The sequence below is a fragment of the Copadichromis virginalis genome, linkage group LG23 (assembly GCF_057382275.1).
Source record: "Copadichromis virginalis isolate Kocher_CV1m ecotype Utaka linkage group LG23, C_Virginalis_male_GT1.1, whole genome shotgun sequence".
Lineage (NCBI taxonomy): Eukaryota > Metazoa > Chordata > Actinopteri > Cichliformes > Cichlidae > Copadichromis > Copadichromis virginalis.
Genome location: NC_140639.1, coordinates 42,923,404 through 42,941,776, shown reverse-complemented (window position 1 = coordinate 42,941,776; position 18,373 = coordinate 42,923,404). Strand labels below are relative to the sequence as shown.

General features: G+C 40.9%; 1 protein-coding gene across 2 annotated transcripts in view; it reads left to right on the top strand.

Annotated features, from left to right (window-relative positions):
- The window catches only part of LOC146681667 (E3 ubiquitin-protein ligase Midline-1-like), an 89,438-nt gene that overhangs the window by 46,151 nt on the left and 24,914 nt on the right, over positions 1-18,373 (top strand). For both annotated transcript variants that reach the window (XM_085448248.1, XM_085448247.1), the window contains exons 2-3: positions 245-1,038; positions 16,559-16,654. In XM_085448248.1, the coding sequence (XP_085304374.1) occupies positions 313-1,038; positions 16,559-16,654 (822 nt within the window). In that variant the 5' untranslated portion in view covers positions 245-312. The remainder of the gene's footprint in view (positions 1-244; positions 1,039-16,558; positions 16,655-18,373) is intronic.

Sequence of the window (18,373 nt, the reverse complement as noted above, 5' to 3'; positions counted from 1 at the left end):
TATTGGTGGAACATGCTGAACCATGCTAATTAATCTGTTTGCTTAATCTTATTTTCAGTCTTCAGTCAGACGTAGAAAACCCGGTACTTTAAGTCAACTCAGTGGTCTGCTCCATTGAGATATAAGCCCTCCAAAGAAAGCGCAGAGAAGTAAGCTGTTTCACACCATTTAATCACAAATCCCCCTGCTTTCTTTTCCTTTCTCCCTCTCTCTGCTCGCCTCCATCTATTTCTCTGGCCTCCAGACAGCTGAGTGGCTCTTCTGGATTTCGCTGACACTGCGCCTGGTCCCGCCTGGCCTTTTTTAATCAGGATGGACACTCTGGAGTCAGAGCTAACTTGTCCAATTTGCCTGGAGCTCTTTGAAGACCCACTGCTGCTCCCCTGTGCCCATAGCCTGTGCTTCGGCTGCGCCCACCGCATCCTCGTCTCCCACTGCACCACCAACGAATCAGTTCAGAGTATCGGCGCCTTCCAGTGCCCCACCTGTAGATATGTCATTTCCCTGAGTCCAGAGCGTGGACTAGAAGGACTTAAGAGAAACGTGACCTTGCAGAATATTATTGATAGAGTTCAACGGGCCTCATCTTCAGCCGGGCTCCCCCTGCCACTGTCGTTGCCTGCCCCTCACAGTGGGCCCAACTCTCCCGGCGAGGAAGGTAGCAACCGGTTGGCCCTGGTCCCCCTCAGCGCTGCCATGTCCAGCCCGAGCACACCTCCGGAGCCGGTCCAGTGCCAGTTCTGCGAGCAGGACCCGCCACAGGACGCTGTTAAGACATGCGTAACGTGTGAGGTGTCGTACTGCGACGAATGCCTCAGAGCGACGCACCCCAACAAGAAGCCGTTCACCGGCCACCGGCTCATCGAGCCTATGCCGGACTGCCACCTCAGAGGGCTCCAGTGCCTGGAGCACGAGGAGGAAAAGGTGAACATGTACTGTGTCACTGACGACCAGCTCATCTGCTCACTCTGCAAGTTAGTGGGACGTCACAGGGACCACCAGGTGGCAGCACTGAGCGACCGCTATGAAAAACTCAAGGTAAGCACAGAAATGGATTTTTTTCTCACCCTTCTTATGTTTGCTTAATTGATTTTAATGAAGTTATTTCACATTTGAAATCTTCTAAAAATCCCCATTTTCTAATTAAAACCTGCAAGATCCGTCACATTCTAATGACAGATAAGCTTATACTTTCTTTGTTCTTTATCTTATACCCATATAATGAATATTAAACTTTAATTTTACTCTGCTCAAAAGTGTGAAATTTTCTATTATCCTTATCCAGGTATCTCACTCGATTATCATGTGAGATTATCATGTGCTGACTTATTATCTCTGCTGAATAATTAAGCAATTAGCATAATCACTGCGCCATGCCACTGTGCCAGGAGGGCGTTCAGAAGCAAGCACACAGAGCGAATATGGGGAGTGTCATTAGTGACGAGGCATGGTGTCTTTAATGAGGTTGCAGGTTAACGAGCACCAATTGCCTGCTGGGTGTAGGTGTGCTTAATTGAGCATGGCTATTACAATGTGCTGGTAATGGAGATGGAGGCAGTGTGTGTCTGTGCGTGTGTGTGTCTTACAGCAAAGATCATGCAGAAGTAAATGTTACCTTGGATGTCCACCAGATGGTTTCTTCTATTAATCTGCCTTTGACTAATATAAGCACTTTGCTGGAGAGTGTCTCCAGTGACTTAGGATTACATTTGCATAATGTTGGAGTTTTTTAATGGCTTCTATAAAAGGGAAGGGAGACAAAAAAGGGAAAAAATAGGTCAAAGTAGAAATGGCCAAGGTATAGCGACTTCAGTCCAAAGCCAAGCTTTCATAGTACAAAGCAAAATCCAGAAACTAGGAGTATGCAGTTACCTCCATTTACAAAGCTGAATTAATGAATGCAAGACGCATCACTAGTCTCCACATCACACCCCTGATGATGTAAGTTCACTTTTACCTCACGTTTGTGGTCCTACTAGGCTGCTAGTAATCTGATTTTAGATCAGCACAGAGAAAGTTTTCTCTGGCAAACGGCCTTCTATGTCACACAATGAACACATCACTTCTTCTGTTCAGTTAGAGTAAGCAGGTCAACAGGTCAACAGTTTGCAACAACACTTTCTGTTTTCGAATGCGTCTTTGTCTTCAGTTAAAGTTGAAAATTAGACATTATTTAAGTTATGTAAAACAGTATATAGGCACATACAGATACACTATCACTATTTCAGCTTAGCTTTGTTGAATCATAACCAGTGTTGGAGTCTTTACTCAAAACAAGTAACAGATTACACATTACTCAGTACTTTTCATCTAAGTAAAATGAATGGAAATAAATTGTCTCATACTTACAAGTTAGGAATATCAACCATAGGCTACAGTTCTGCACACAACTCAAATGACTGTCTGAATGAGACACATATACAATCTTTCCTTTAGCATGTACGTATGTAATGTGCCAAGAACACAAAGCAAAGTTGAAAACAAACTCAAAGAGACTTTAAAGGGATCGCCATGGTAATTCTACTTTACAAATAGGGAATGGAGGCTACAACGTCACTGCCTCTGTTACCTGTTGAACTTCAGACTCTGGCTGTTGGGCTGGGGCCAGCATGCGATTAACTTTGTCTTCATTCTGTGCTCTTGACTAGCTTTGTGTTAGCATGTTTTTGTGTAGAGGGTTGCAAAAGAACTGAGATTGTGTTAGCGGTGCTTGTTTCTGTCCTGGACTAATCATGAGCTTGTCCCTTTGTGCTATCAAAGAAAAAAACTGTTTCTATCACCACATTTTCCTCCTCCTGCACATGAACTGAAATTAGCTGATTATAGCACAAATGGGTCTGTGAGATATCCCATTAATAATGTTTTTCCATGATCAACATTGACCAGTCACATTTTTGTGATGTCATAGCTTTGAAATATGGAGGAAAGTGTCTTGGGTTGTATAAAACTCTCTTCCAGAAAAAATTAGTCATGTTAAAAGAAAACAAAAACACTGCTGTATAGTTGTTTAGAAGTCGGAATTAGCTATAGAGCACAGGGCTGTAAACATGTTTTTCTGCTTTAAAGTTGGGCATTTTAAGATGCTAATCTACTGGGACTGACTCGCTTTTGGAGGCAGCCTCAAGCAGCAGCTGGAGGAACTGACTTTTTTGTGCTATTTCTGTGTTCCTCTTGGTATCGACCCCAATCATCATGATCCCTACTGGTGCATCCTAAGTATACCCATTTATGCATCTACTGTAGGTTGCAGCTGTGTCACCTCTAATGTCCAGCACAAGCGCATTCACTTAGGTCAAGCCTGATGATTTGAATAAAGACAACGTTTGAGCTTTTACGCTGATAAGTCCACACAAGCATACGTGCAACAGGGAGAATAGAGATTCCCCACCACCGCACCAAAGCAGCAGGCAGGGAAATACATGTAACTTTTCCAAAGTGTCATTTAACCAGGGGACATTTTTTGGCCACGTACCACCCACACACACACACACACACACACACACACACACACACACACACACACACACACACACACACACACACACACACACACAGATAGTGTTTATTCAGCCTTGCTAAGCACCCCTAAATATAATGTCAAGAGTGAGCGTGGTTCTCCTTTTACAAGGGCTTTGAAATATGTGTTGGTAGTTGGTAATATGTCCTTGGAGAAAGGGCATGCAGTGATATAATCAGAGAAATTGAACCTAACTAAAATCAGTGATTATGATTACATATGTGTGCACCCAATAAAAATGCCTACAAACATTCCCTCCTGCCTTTCTGTTTATCATTGTTTTGTTTTAGAACCAGCTTTGCCTCCAGTGATGGGCTTGATGTTCTTTGTCATTAGATTTAATGTGGGTGCCTCTACCGCCTCATGTTGCCTGTTTCAGCAAATTTAGGCAGAGAAGAAAAATTAGCAGGAAGGCTACAGGTTAGTGCATCATCTAATTATCATGATTTTCTTTCTCCCCGCTCTCCCGCCATTCAACCAGAGAGAAATAGCACAGGTCAGCACACCCTGCAGTTATTATACAAACTAATTATCGCCTATACCACAAAACAAAAACACAACCCCCCCCCCCAAAACAAAACAACTGGATGGCACTCGTGTCTCCTACTTGCGCAGAGGTTTTTAAATACTGCCTGTGTAAGCCAAGAAAGTGTGCAAGACAAATTGTTTAGACCAAGCAAACCATGTCATACTTTGAATCCGCGTGAGCAATACTACTGCAGCTCATGTGCATTCCCAAGTTTCAAGCGTTTCTTAACAGTTATGTGAGAGGATACACGTCTAAAACCAAATGAGGGATTTCTGTCACATGTTCCAACTTTGTTATTCAGTCATTTCCCCCCCAAACGTCTTGACATTTACTTCTGACAGGGCTCGTTGGTTAAATGAAGTTCTTGTTGAAATATATAGTCCTCCTGCTGTTTGACATCACTCAGAGTACCTTGTGAGGACACTGACAACAGATGGGAAAACAAAGCATATGTGACTGCTTCATTAACTTGTGAGCGCGCTCGCTCGATTTTTCTCGCACACTTACACAAAAGGAAACATACACACGAAGGCACTAACGTCTACACACACACGGACACACACAGTTTATACACACAGGCATTTCAACGGGCTCTCCATAATCTACTGAAATATTTAAAAGAAAGGAAAACTTCATAAGAATATTAAAATGCAAATTTAAAACAGAACACTTTAAAAGCCAAAGACGGGGAAAAAAGTAAAAGACAAAGAAAATAACATAATAAAATATGAACCAGTTGAATGAATGAGCAGGTAAGATTAAATCTGAATTTATTAAATAAGTACAAGGTCCATATTAAGTAAAAGCAGTAGAAAAAAGTCATTAGCTTGGCTTTAAACATAGCTCGAGTTGGGGCAGCTCTAGGCCCCAAATGCAGCTGAATCACAACTGTGCACTGGTTTAAAGTCAGTTTGTTGGATTTGGTTTGAACCAGTCCTTGCAGGTCTGAGAGATGTGTCTGCTTTTTGTTTTTTTATTCTGCAATCCAGGTCCTGAAGTTCAGTGCTGTATTACACAAGAAGCCAGAACAAATTGGTTTAATGTGTTCTCTCTTCTTGGTGTGTAGGCAGTATTCTAGTGGCAGCTTTTTAAATGAATTGGGAGGCCAGTAGGAAGGACATTTCTATCCAAGCAAAAACAAAACAAAACATTTTTGCTATCTATAAGTCATAATTTCAGGTAATTTGGTGGTATCTTACATTTTCAACATTGTAAATCACATTTCAGAGAAGATGACATGAAATTTTGAGTTACATATTGTATTTCAAGTTAACCATGTGCTTTGCAACATAACTTTGAAAGTTTATTTTAAAAATCACCAAAGTGCTTGCTCATACGGGGTCATATGACTGTTGGGCTTTTCTCTGTATGTATTATTGTAGGGTCTGCCTTACAATATAAAGCGCCTTGAGGTGACTGTTTTTATGATTTGGAGCTGTAGAAATAAAATTGATTTGAATTGATTATTTTACCATGTTTTGTGTTAGCTGTCATATAGCTAACATTTGCTCTGTGTTAGCAAGCTACTATTATTAGCTATACATAATGTTATAAGCCACCACTGAGCTGATGCCATGTACTTTTGGCTACATCTACTCACTCTTTTATATTTAATGGGGTGTGCCAGTATAATGCAGCTTCATGATATTAGCTTTTTTGTGTTTTGTTTTGTTTTGGTAGCAAGTTGAAATGAACTGTCTTTGCACTTTGTCTCAATGAAATGGTGAAGGGTATGCAATTAAAAAAATGAAAGAACTAATTTCAGTCATCTCTTTTGAGCTGTTGTGAAGAAATTGCATTTTTGCGTGCCTAGATGGTGAGAACATCAAATTTGCAATCACTTTACAAACTGATAAATTGACTGTTTGTTACTGAGGTGAAAATTCCAGGGTTTTTTCTTCAAAAAAGTAGAAAAGAACATTAACACAACAGCATTTCTGATCATTCATAAACACGACTTTAAGTCCAGGATAAAAAAAAAAAGCCCATTGAGCTGAATATTATACATTATCCTTCAAGTTAAAGACGGATTATTGCTAATCACATTAAAAGCCACACTTTATTTTTCAGACCACTGGCTTGTTTTGCTGTCTTCAGTAAGAGTGAGGCTTAAAATATATCTCTGCCTCAGGATAAGTTCTGATTCAAGGCACCACACATGTCACGTCACTTAACTTTAATTCATTTCTGTAAGCTATTACTTTTTCTCTAATCTGTGCATGGCAGCATTTTGTGAAACAATGCATTAAAACCAGACAGCATATAGTCATAAATAAATAAAAGCAATGCTGAGCTATGATTATGCAACACAAGTACATTTAGACACAGACTGTCCTCAGATTTTATGAGCATTGTACAGTATACAGTGAATGTGTTGTGCTTTAAAAAGGCAGGTTGCGTGGTAAACAGAAACAGGGTAGGAAGTAAATTGAGGTCTAACAGAATTACCAAGTAAAGTGCAATGCAATATTAATGGTGAAAAACGCATTTGATATTTAATTTATAAAGACAGAAAACTTTGGGGAGACTTCTTAGACGAGGAGGTCCAGCACGTAGCCTCACTTTGTCAGGTAGTTCCAATAGCTTAAAGCCAAAATGCTCAATCTGTTACAGGTCACCCAATTTTCTTTAGATATGATTTTTCACTTTTTTTTCTTTCATTATAAAGTCTGACAACTTGGAACTGTTTTGGTCATATTTTCTGGAACATTTCATTCATATCACTTTTTGCCCTGATCTGCTGGAGTTTGAGATATCCCCACTCCACAGGGGGTGCGGGGGAGAATATCAGATGATTGGAATAGTTTCCTTTTTTTCCAGTGGCAGTGGTGGTGCTGTGTGTCTGATAAGAGCCATGGAGGTTATTGTGGGAACACCCATCCTTTTTCGGAGATAAAATTACCCCCGTCACAGAGGAGGCAGCTGGGAATAGCTTTTAAAGTCCTTGGCTCTGGGTCTGAGGAGAAAGAACCTTGAGGATAAAAGATGGCAGCTGCTCTTTGTGTGTGTAATTTCAAATCACAGGTTGGTTCTGTTTTGTTGTAATCCACTTTGGTTAGTCAGCTGCCCTTTAGTGTTAAAAAATACGTGGGGCTGTCAAGTACAAACACATTAAAACATGAGCAGACACAAAAGCTTCTGAACCATAACCTTGGTGATAAGCATGACATTTAGCTCCATGTCTTCCAGCCACCTCATTCATCTTTTATATCATTAAAAAAATACTTATTCCCTTACATGCTTTGACAGTCCATCCTATCGTCCTGACCTTTTTTCTTCCTTTTTTTAAATGCAACCTTGACTTTGGCAAACAATCTTTAAAGTGGATCATAAAACAGCAATAAAAAGCTAAATTAAAAATACATATGCTGACAGCCAAAAGCATACAGTGTGTCAGTACAATTTGACATCACACCCTCCACTGGTGCTGCCGCTGGGTGTGATCAAAAGCTCAACAAGCTTGAAACTTTCAAACAGAGAGAGTGAACACTGCTTCTTCCCTCTGACCACACAGCAGTGATGCCAGAGTGTAGAGGACACTCTGCATCACTTTACTGATGCAGCAAGATGAAAAGTAAACCCATTGGCAATGTTTTTTAGGGGGCAACTGGCTATTCTTTAATATGCCAGTCATATTTATCACCTACAATATTATGGTATAGAGTCACTTAAATCTTCAACAGCTGATCTTCTTGGACTTCTTGAGGAAGGATCATGTTTGCAAGTAAGCAAGAGTCAGTTAGTTGGTAAATCATCTTTCTCAGCTACACCCCCCCCCCCCAAACCCCCCCCCCCCCAAAAAAAAACCCCCACAAAAAAAACCACAAAAAAACATCAACAACATCCTGACAAAAAGTGTAAGGAGCATTACCAAAAAAGAATTTCAACAATGTCCTACTTTCTAAACATTCATTCAGTCACATACACACAGCACAGTCACAACATAGTTTGACAAACATAAAATAGTGTTTCTGTCCTAGCAAGGTGATTCTGAAAAAACTATTACCTGCAAACATGGCATATCTGTGTGCAGTGTGTCCTTAAAAAAACAAGGAAATTGAACATGTAGAGGTAAAGAAAGAATCTGTTCCAGATGAACAGTATTTTAATGTCATGTTCTTAAGAAATCAACTAAAAATCCAACAAAGACCTGACTTGGGACCTGAGAGATGCATCTGGCCCTTCAGTTTATGTTCTATTGTTCGTCAAAAATTGTCTAGGTGGAAAAGTGTCTACGAAGAAGGGAAACAAAGAGAAAAGGCTGTAGATATACCAAATTTTGTAAGGAAGTAGACTAAAAATGAAGTGATTAATCCAAATTTGTTTCTTGACTCAAGTCAGGTCAGGTACGACAGTGTCTACAGCCATCTGTAAAGCATGGTTGAGGCTCTGTCATGGTTTGGGGATACATTTCAGCCAGTGATGTTGCGGACTATGTGGATCCAAATTCATGGAAATATGAAACAGAAACGTACCATCAGATTTTGATCCATCATCCAGTACCATCTGGAAGAATCTGATTGGCAACGGCTTCATTTTCCAGCATGACAATGATCCCAAACACTCCACCAATGCAGTAAAAGTGTACCTGGATAGAAAAGCCACTCTTTCAGTCTTGATCTCCCCAGAGCCTGGACCTCGACATTTTGGATATTTGCTGCTCTGGTTCTGGTCATATCAAAGTCTGGTATGTTTGAGGTGAAAGCACGATGTTAGCATTTGTATTGTTGCCCTTGTAAAGTTGAAATAGTGACATTATTATTATACTTTGCTTATTTGTGGTTAGCATAAATAGACTGCTGTGTTTGTGCATTGGGCTCTTTGTCTTCGGAACTGGTTACTAGCATTTCCTGTTGTTTAGTGCTTTTGAGTCATTTTGCCCTCGAAAGATCTGCCTGCTGCTGTTAGATGGAGTATTGATGTAGCTACTTAGAAGATAAAAAGATAAATCCTAAACTAGAGTCTGCATTTCAAACCAAGGATGTTATAAGATGCTTGGTATCCCATGCGCTCATATACAGATATGAGATTCTCTCTTTAACTGTAATAAATAAAAGCCACTCTGTGAAAATTTACAGTGCATTGTGTAGCACTCGCAGACAACTTTTACTTCCTGTACTCAATGTTCTCCTCGCTCTGGGCTTTTTTGTTTCTCTCTCTCTCTCTCTCTCTCACACACACTTTTTCAATTTCTTCTACAACAATGCTCCTTTCATGCTGTGTTTTCTTTTTGCTCTGCTGTGCTTTGCTTCATAATCAGTGCCCTTTTCCTGTAGCAGTCATCTGTGCTTCTCTCAGATTGATAAAAAAAGACAAACAATTTGTTCCCAATTTATAACTTAGCTCACTAGTGGAAACCAACCAATACACAACGCCTACTTCATTGATGATATGAGATAAATACATTATAGATGTGTGTAGGGACAGGTAGACAGACTATAAAGCAGAGCAGTAAACAAGCATGGGCTCTTTTAAAGTTCCCGTTTCCTCTTCCTGCTTCCTCTTTAATGTCTGTCTTGCTGTTTAACTGTCTGCCTTTGTTCTTCCTCATCTTTTCCTCACAGTCTCTCTCCTCATCTGCATGACTGAGGTTTCTCTGATCTCTCTAACTCATGAACCAGGAAGAGAATGGAGATGAATCCTCAGAGCACAATCCTGCTCAATGTCACAGTAAATCTTAGAAAAGACGTAGGTCCTCTGAAGTTTTGACTTCATTTGCTTACCATTTCCTATCTGTGAGTGAGCGAGCATGTGTGATCCGCTCGCATACATTCTTAGCTTATCAGCACTGCTCCAGGTTGATTTGTTTCATTCACAGCATGCATCTACAGCCATTTTTGAACACATGAACAGTGCATACACTGATAACAAGTGTGATGCTTGTTATATAGAGACATGTAACCTTTTTTGAAGCCATCACAAAGATGTTAGGTGATGAAAGAGATGAAAAATTTGCTTCGGTTTCAAAGAGTGGATTCTTTTAGGGCGATTTAAGAAGAACCTAAGAGAAGTTCTGAGCATGCTGCAGCAGAACACCTTCTTACTAATTAAAAACAGATGCCATTGAGTGAATAAGCTTTTCTTTGAAATATAAAAACCTCACAAAAACTGTTTTGAACTCTCATGGCTGTTAGGCTGAAGCACTTGAAACTTCTTGGCTACATTTAGGCACTAAAAGTTTTTTCGTTACTCTTAGGTACTGAAAAGTACTTAGTTCAGTTTATCCATTTAAAACTACTTGGTTAGATTTGGGCATAAGAAAGTTACAGTTAGGTTTAGATACTGAAAACGCCTTGATAGGTTTAGGTACTGAATGTTTCTTGGTTGGGTTTGGGTACTGAAATTTACTTAGTTGGGTTTAGGGACTGACAACTACTTGGTTAGATTCAGGTACTGAAAAGTACTTGTTTAGTTTTAGGCACTGGAAATTTCTTGCTTAGGTGTGGGTACTAAAGAAAAGACCATAGTTTGGCAAAAAAAAAATATTCTTTTTCACAACATTTGAAAAATAATGACTTAAACCCAGCTTACTAACACCGTGAGCCTGTGCATCCGGGCACAGGGGCCAAATATACCTTCATTCCAAAAGCCCCAATCCGGTGATTTTGCCAAAACAGCTTTAATTGAGGCCCTGGGAATGAGAACAGGCTTGAATTATGCGTCTTCTGATGGAACTGCTCTTCATTCACTTCGCCTACTTACTCAGTTTGAGCCAAGTCTCAAGTCTCTACACAAAAGCCTGAATCAAACCGCCTCTACAGAACAGGTTAAGACTGCTCCTCTATCGCTGACCTCTGGATGTTTACATAAATCCTAGGTGGGTTGTGGGAGTAAACTAACAAGCTTTCTGAAAGTGTGGAAACCAAGTGGACTGAGAAGTCCATACCTTGATATTTTTAGGCTGCATGGTGATGCACAATCCATTTCTTGATATTTTCTATGAAAGAAACATGGGAGATGTCACAAAGTACTGGAAATCAACTACAGTTTTACTGGGTAATCTGTTTTCACTCTGTTGGGCATGGCTCATTGGTGTTACAGTGGAGTAGTATCAGTGTCTGATCCACAGTCAGTGTGTTCTCTGCAGCAGATGGCAATGAACAACCAGCTAAAAGAAATCATTATTGGTGTACAACAAGTATTTGTAGCATTTTGTAGCATTTTTATAATTTTACCTCCCATTAAACAGCCATATCAAACAAGGAAGTGAGAAAAAACACTTTGACATGACATTTTTTATATGCAACACATTTTTTGGTACTGCCTCACTCGGTTAGCTCAGTTTTTACCGGCAACTTGTGTTTCAGTGGGACGAAAAACAAAAATTACTCTTTTGTCTGATGGCTTTGTAAAGAACTGTATCTTTCTTAGTGCGTCCTTTCTGCAAATAAATTAACCCGGTCAGCTGTTTCAAATATTCAGTTTTTTTTGGGTTTTTTTTTGCCTGTCCCATTTGGTTCTTTAGCCATCAGAATTGTTGTCTGAAGACCAACAAGGATACCCAATGGATTTATTTTGCCAAATGGATCATCGTGGCATTGCCGTATTGGTCCATTTGATCGACCTTTGTTTTTATTATTTATTATATTTTATTTTCAGATGTTACAGATGGGACAGACATGAGTGAGGGATAGGAAAGGGAGAGAGAAAGAGGAAGGAAAAGAAAAACGGAAGGGGAGAGGGACAGTGAGAAAGGGGGGGAGAAAAAAAAATCTCCTGGATCACCTGTTGAGAGAGAAAGAAGAGAAAACAAGCAAAAAAAACACAAAGCAACATACTAAACACAACACCATCGCATTAATCTAGCTAAGTGTAAACAGCAGTAAATACTAAATATTCAATGTTGTTGTGCAGCACGCAGGACAGACAGCGCACAATGTGCTTTGAAGTACAGTGGGGCAAAAAAGTATTTAGTCAGCCACCGATTGTGCAAGTTCCCCCACCTAAAATGATGACAGAGGTCAGTAATTTGCACCAGAGGTACACTTCAACTGTGAGAGACAGAATGTGAAAAAAAAATCCATGAATCCACATGGTAGGATTTGTAAAGAATTTATTCGTAAATCAGGGTGGAAAATAAGTATTTGGTCAATAACAAAAATACAACTCAATACTTTGTAACATAACCTTTGTTGGCAATAACAGAGGTCAAACGTTTACTATAGGTCTTTACCAGGTTTGCACACACAGTAGCTGGTATTTTGGCCCATTCCTCCATGCAGATCGTCTCGAGAGCAGTGATGTTTTGGGGCTGTCGCCGAGCAACACGGACTTTCAACTCCCGCCACAGATTTTCTATGGGGTTGAGGTCTGGAGACTGGCTAGGCCACTCCAGGACTTTCAAATGCTTCTTACGGAGCCACTCCTTTGTTGCCCGGGCGGTGTGTTTTGGATCATTGTCATGTTGGAAGACCCAGCCTCGTTTCATCTTCAAAGTTCTCACTGATGGAAGGAGGTTTTGGCTCAAAATCTCACGATACATGGCCCCATTCATTCTGTCCTTAACACGGATCAGTCGTCCTGTCCCCTTGGCAGAAAAACAGCCCTATAGCATGATGTTTCCACCCCCATGCTTCACAGTAGGTATGGTGTTCTTGGGATGCAACTCAGTATCCTTCTTCCTCCAAACACGACGAGTTGAGTTTATACCAAAAAGTTCTACTTTGGTTTCATCTGACCACATGACATTCTCCCAATCCTCTGCTGTATCATCCATGTGCTCTCTGGCAAACTTCAGACGGGCCTGGACATGCACTGGCTTCAGCAGCGGAACATGTCTGGCACTGCGGGATTTGATTCCCTGCCGTTGTAGTGTGTTACTGATGGTGACCTTTGTTACTTTGGTCCCAGCTCTCTGCAGGTCATTCACCAGGTCCCCCCGTGTGGTTCTGGGATCTTTGCTCACCGTTCTCATGATCATTTTGACCCCACGGGATGAGATCTTGCGTGGAGCCCCAGATCGAGGGAGATTATCAGTGGTCTTGTATGTCTTCCATTTTCTGATGATCGCTCCCACAGTTGATTTTTTCACACCAAGCTGCTTGCCTATTGTAGATTCACTCTTCCCAGTCTGGTGCAGGTCTACAATACTTTTCCTGGTGTCCTTCGAAAGCTCTTTGGTCTTGGCCATGGCGGCGTTTGGAGTGTGACTGTTTGAGGCTGTGGACAGGTGTCTTTTATACAGATGATGAGTTCAAACAGGTGCCATTCATACAGGTAACGAGTGGGGGACAGAAAAGCTTCTTACAGAAGACGTTACAGGTCTGTGAGAGCCAGAGATTTTCCTTGTTTGAGGTGACCAAATACTTATTTTCCACCCTAATTTACAAATAAATTCTTTACAAATCCTACCATGTGAATTCATGGATTTTTTTTTTCACATTCTGTCTCTCACAGTTGACGTGTACCTCTGGTGCAAATTACTGACCTCTGTCATCATTTTAAGTGGGGGAACTTGCACAATCGGTGGCTGACTAAATACTTTTTTGCCCTACTGTAGCAGCCAAGAAAGGTGTAATTTAAGTCTACGAGCAGTGAACACGCATGTGCATACCTGTGTGGATCAGCGCGCTTGTTTTCAAATGGTTTCCACATGTAATGGTCTGCAAGAGGATGTAGTGAGCCATAGCCCCGTCCCCCAGGGCATGAAGCAGGCATGGAGGAGATCCAGGCCCCAGACATCCAGAGGCCTCAGAGTGCGAGAGCCCAAGGAGGACCACCGGAGGGGCATCCGTGCCACCCTCATGGGAAGGGCTGAGGATCCCCAGACGAGACGTCACCCAGTAGCCACTGAGTAGAAGCTAGAGGGGGCTGCACCGGCGTGCCCACCGGCTCTGCCAGCAGCCAGCTGTGCCAGAGTGAACCGAGCCGCAGGCCCAGAGGCCGGAGACCCGAGGGCCCCCCGCACCCCGGAGGAGGCCTGACCGAGCAACAGGCGCCAAGCCCCGCCAAGTAGCCACCGGGAGTGAGCTGGTACATACCTGAGCGCCCAGCCCCGGACACCAAGAACCACCAATGCGCCGACCCCTGAGGGCATCAGTCACCGGCAGGGAGTGTGGTGAGGGGAGATAGGCCTTGGAGGGCCTGGGAGTTCCCAGAGAGGTGGAGTCTAAGACCCGACCTGACATATAGACACAGACAAACAGGCACATGACACAAACATGCATTCCCACCCTCATGCAAACATATACAAACACTCAGCACTCACCCAACGTAAGGACAAATATTCAGTTTTACTATTAAGTTTTACCTCCAAACTTCAAAATACTGGCACATTTTTAAATAAAGAAATGCTATAATGCAACATAAATCTGTGATAAAATAAAAACAAGTAAAATATCATGATAATAATAAAACTATAGTCACACACTCTGAATTAATAACTAAGTTTTAAATTTTTGTGTCAGTCTTTGTCTTTGTGTCAGGACAAAAACCACTTAGTAAAGGAGGACGGAGAAGGAAAAAGGTAGTCTAAGATCACTGTAGCATTCAAGCAATAAAATTTTTTTAGTACATGTAAGTGTTCCACATTTTTATAAACTGTATATTTCACATCTGCAGTGTCAAATGTGAAAGTATCCATCATTTTTTATTTAATCATTTTGCATCCATGTTAAGATAATCTAAATCCTGCGGCTCGCTATGTATAATAAAACTCAACAAATCAAAAAGGCTTAGCCAAGGTGATTCAGAGCAGATTAATTTCACACAGAGACTTTTCTGTTTTTTTGGAGGGATGCAGGGTAAAAATCTTGCTTGGACCGGCAGCAGAAAAAGAGGACAGGCAGACAAAGAGAAAGAGAGATGGTAGGATAAACCGGCAGGATGACTGACAGGTGACCTGACAGGGCTAGCAATCCCCAGAGATAAACGCCACTTGGCAAAATGGATGCTGTCGATGTGGAGTCCAAATAAAACAGCAAACAAACACTCAAAGGTTATGTTAACATGAACAGGAACGTAGCCATAAACAGAGGCACGGAAAACTTAACATAATTTTCGTTGCTCCTTTTCCCTTTTGTGCGTGTTTGTGTACTTCATGAACTTTACCTTTCCTACATTACACTGGGGTGTGGAAACACATTTCAACTGCATCTGAGGGAGCTGCTGACTTATTGTTGTTTCTCTTGTCCTCATCTCCATCCTTTCAGAGCTCATTTTTTTAGAGGGATAATGATGACAGCGCCATATTTTTGTTCAAAGAGTCCTTTATGCCTTGTTTGGTTTTTGTGTGTCATCGCCGTATTAAGGCCATCCATTTAAGCCGAGTACAGTAGTGTACACATGCTTGCACACGCAAATCTCTATCACTATTTACCGTGGTTGTTTATACAATATTCCCTCTTGGTAGTGCCTTTTTAATCCTTATTGTAGCATCAGAACTGCCTTTGTTTACACTGCAGCTATAAAAAAAATGGGGGGGGGGGGTTAAAGGTCGAGCAAATACAAATGTTGTTTCACAGCAGCTTCACTTGTGAAGGCGAGTAAGTAGCAGCTGTAAAGAAAGCAAAAGATTCACTTCTTGTGCGTTAGGACAAGTGTGCTGCCTGTCACGGCCTTGCTGCTCCAGCGAACTTGCACACCTTTTTTGTTTTTGGAGACATGGAAATCTCAGAGTTCACCAAGTCTGGGGTGAAATTCATCTGGAAAACAGTTTTGAATGGGCAAGAGGAGATGTGGCATCAGAGCAGCTTAAGCACGCTTGGTTTGGCAATAATATGACGGTCTTAGAAGTAGAGACAGCTTGTGCCCAGGCAGATGAAAAGCAACAGAGAGAGGAGGAAAAAAAGGGGGGGAAGGGGAATGGATGGGGGGGGGAGCAGGGAGGAGCATTAAGGGACAGCACTGACGTGCTGTCACCTGTTTGCCGGTTCGTTAGCCGGGAGCGCTGCTGCATGCTCTCATAGGGAAAGCTTTTGATGCCTAATTTGCCGCTTGGCCGGGTTTGCGCATGGCTCGGTGCTCAGTGGAGTGGCTGTCCCAGTCACATCCTCTCGTAGAGTAGGCTTCTCTGTCAGAGGCTCGGACTCGGACGGGGCAGTATGAGGAGGCAGTACAGAGACGAGGGGTATCACCCGCGCTCAGAGGTACATGGTCACCAAACGCACCTGTTTAAAAAGACAGTTGATAACGCCGGAGCTCCTGGGGACGCTTGCGCAGAAGGAGAGATGATAGAAAATCGTTGCTTCTCTTTGCTGTTATTTTGTGGACTTGAACTGAGGAATCAAACTGTTTTTTTTTAAAATTTCTTGTGTTTTCCAGACGCAGCTCTTTTCCACTTGCTTTAGAACTTTTTCTGTTGTTGCCGTTGTTCTGATATTCTTACATCCCCTCTGGCTTCCATGAGAAAACTAAAAGGGAAAGCGGTTCTTTTTGCATTTTTATCTTCCTTGTATTGACAGCTCTTTCTCCACTTTGATTTCTTTACATTCACGTCAGAGACTGTTTTTTTTTTTTTTTTTACTTGTCTCTCAGTTTCTCCGTTGTCTCTTTTGTGTTATTGTTTTCTGCAGCAAGCTCTGGATTCCAACCTGAGTAATCTGATCAAGAGGAACAACGAGCTGGAGTCTCTTATGGGAAAACTGATTCAAACTTGTCAGCATGTAGAGGTGAGTCCCACGTTGCCCTTTATGGTTAGCTGTATGTTGGAATTTATTAAATGAATGGATAATATAATATTTTACTACTTAAGACTTAACTGTAGCATCTCCTGTGTAACCTGTACAGTATAGTTACTCAACATTGTTTATTAACCCTTAGCTTAGCATGTAGCAAGAGTTGACAACAAAACATACAGTAAATGACTGAATATGACTATCATGTTGTAAACCTAATATAATATTTATTTTTTTGTTTTAGTTTTTTTATATTTGTCATTTTTCCTTGATTACTCACTCAAACTGTTGTGCTGTTTTATTTGTGTTTTGTATTTTGTAATGCCACTGCAAAAACCTTTTTTTTCTTTATGTATTCGTGAGACTGTTAATGGATATCATTTTAAAAAGTGAAGATGTAAACATAGCAGACTTTGGCAAAAAAAATTTTATTTACATTGATTTGTTTTTTAAACCTGCTTTTATTCATTCACATTTACTGGTCTAATATATGTTTTTATCTGCCCAGAAACAAGGGAAAAACATGACAAGTGACAGTGTAGATTTATTTACATTAAAAACAAATACGAGTAAAGCAAAGTTTACTCAAGAAAATCAGATTTTTCATTATTCGTCAGGTTATTTTGGAGGCGTCATCGTAGACTCAGGGAGTGTGGCCAGCATATTAGTTTTTTTTTTTTTTACAACATTCAAAGTTTCAGTGATTAATACATTATGAATATTACGCTCCTAAAGTATATATTTTTAATGAAACTGCTTCTAAAATGTATCTAGCATCTACATTAACTGCAGAGCTCTGTTTAATTTCACATAAATATTCTTAATAATAACAGAGAACGTTCGAAAATCTGATCTTACATAGGATGCAGACAAAAATAAACGTACACAAACAAACATAGCGTCTTTAGCATCTTTTAAGGGTTACATATAAATATATAAAAATACAAATATATGTAACATCTGCAACATCTTTCAGCCTCCATGCACTAAAAAAACTGTTTTCGAAATTGAAATGTTGAAATTTCCCAAAAGCTTTGAGTGCAGAAACAGGCAAGTGCAAATCATCAGGTTTCAGTCTAACACGTTTATTTTTGGGATAACAACCAATTGTGCGAATGTCTGCATGCATTTAACTCGAGTGAAGGCAATTCTGTGCTAAGCCTGCCTGTTCATGTTCCACTAGCCCACTAAGAAGCTTTAAATAAAGTGATGCCACAGGCAGTGGTTGAAAGGCAGTGACATCTTAGTTTAGAAATAACGGAGAACAGCCTGCATGCGTGGCAAGGTCTTTGCATGCTGCAAGGAAAGAGGATTATGATTTATTAACATTTAAGCGCTGTATACATTTTTTTTTCGAGCATGTTTTCATGTTTCCCATCACACAGATATGCTTCCTCTGAGCTTTAAGCTCAGGGGGAAACTGTGACGAGGCAAGAATTTCAAACAGGAGAAAGAAAAACTTTGATCCTTTTCTGATGAATAAATGATGAACATGAAAAGGGCAAACAAACCCACTTGACCTATTTCTCCCCAGTGCATTATGACACATGCAGTGGAGTTTCGCAACATAATCTATATAACCTCTGAGGTGTACACTGAGAGCACGTCAGGTCAAGCTGCACAGGGTCGAACTGGACTAGAAAAAGTTCCAAGCAAAAAACCAATAACGATCATGGGCTAAAAAGTACATCAAATACAAATACAACTTACGTG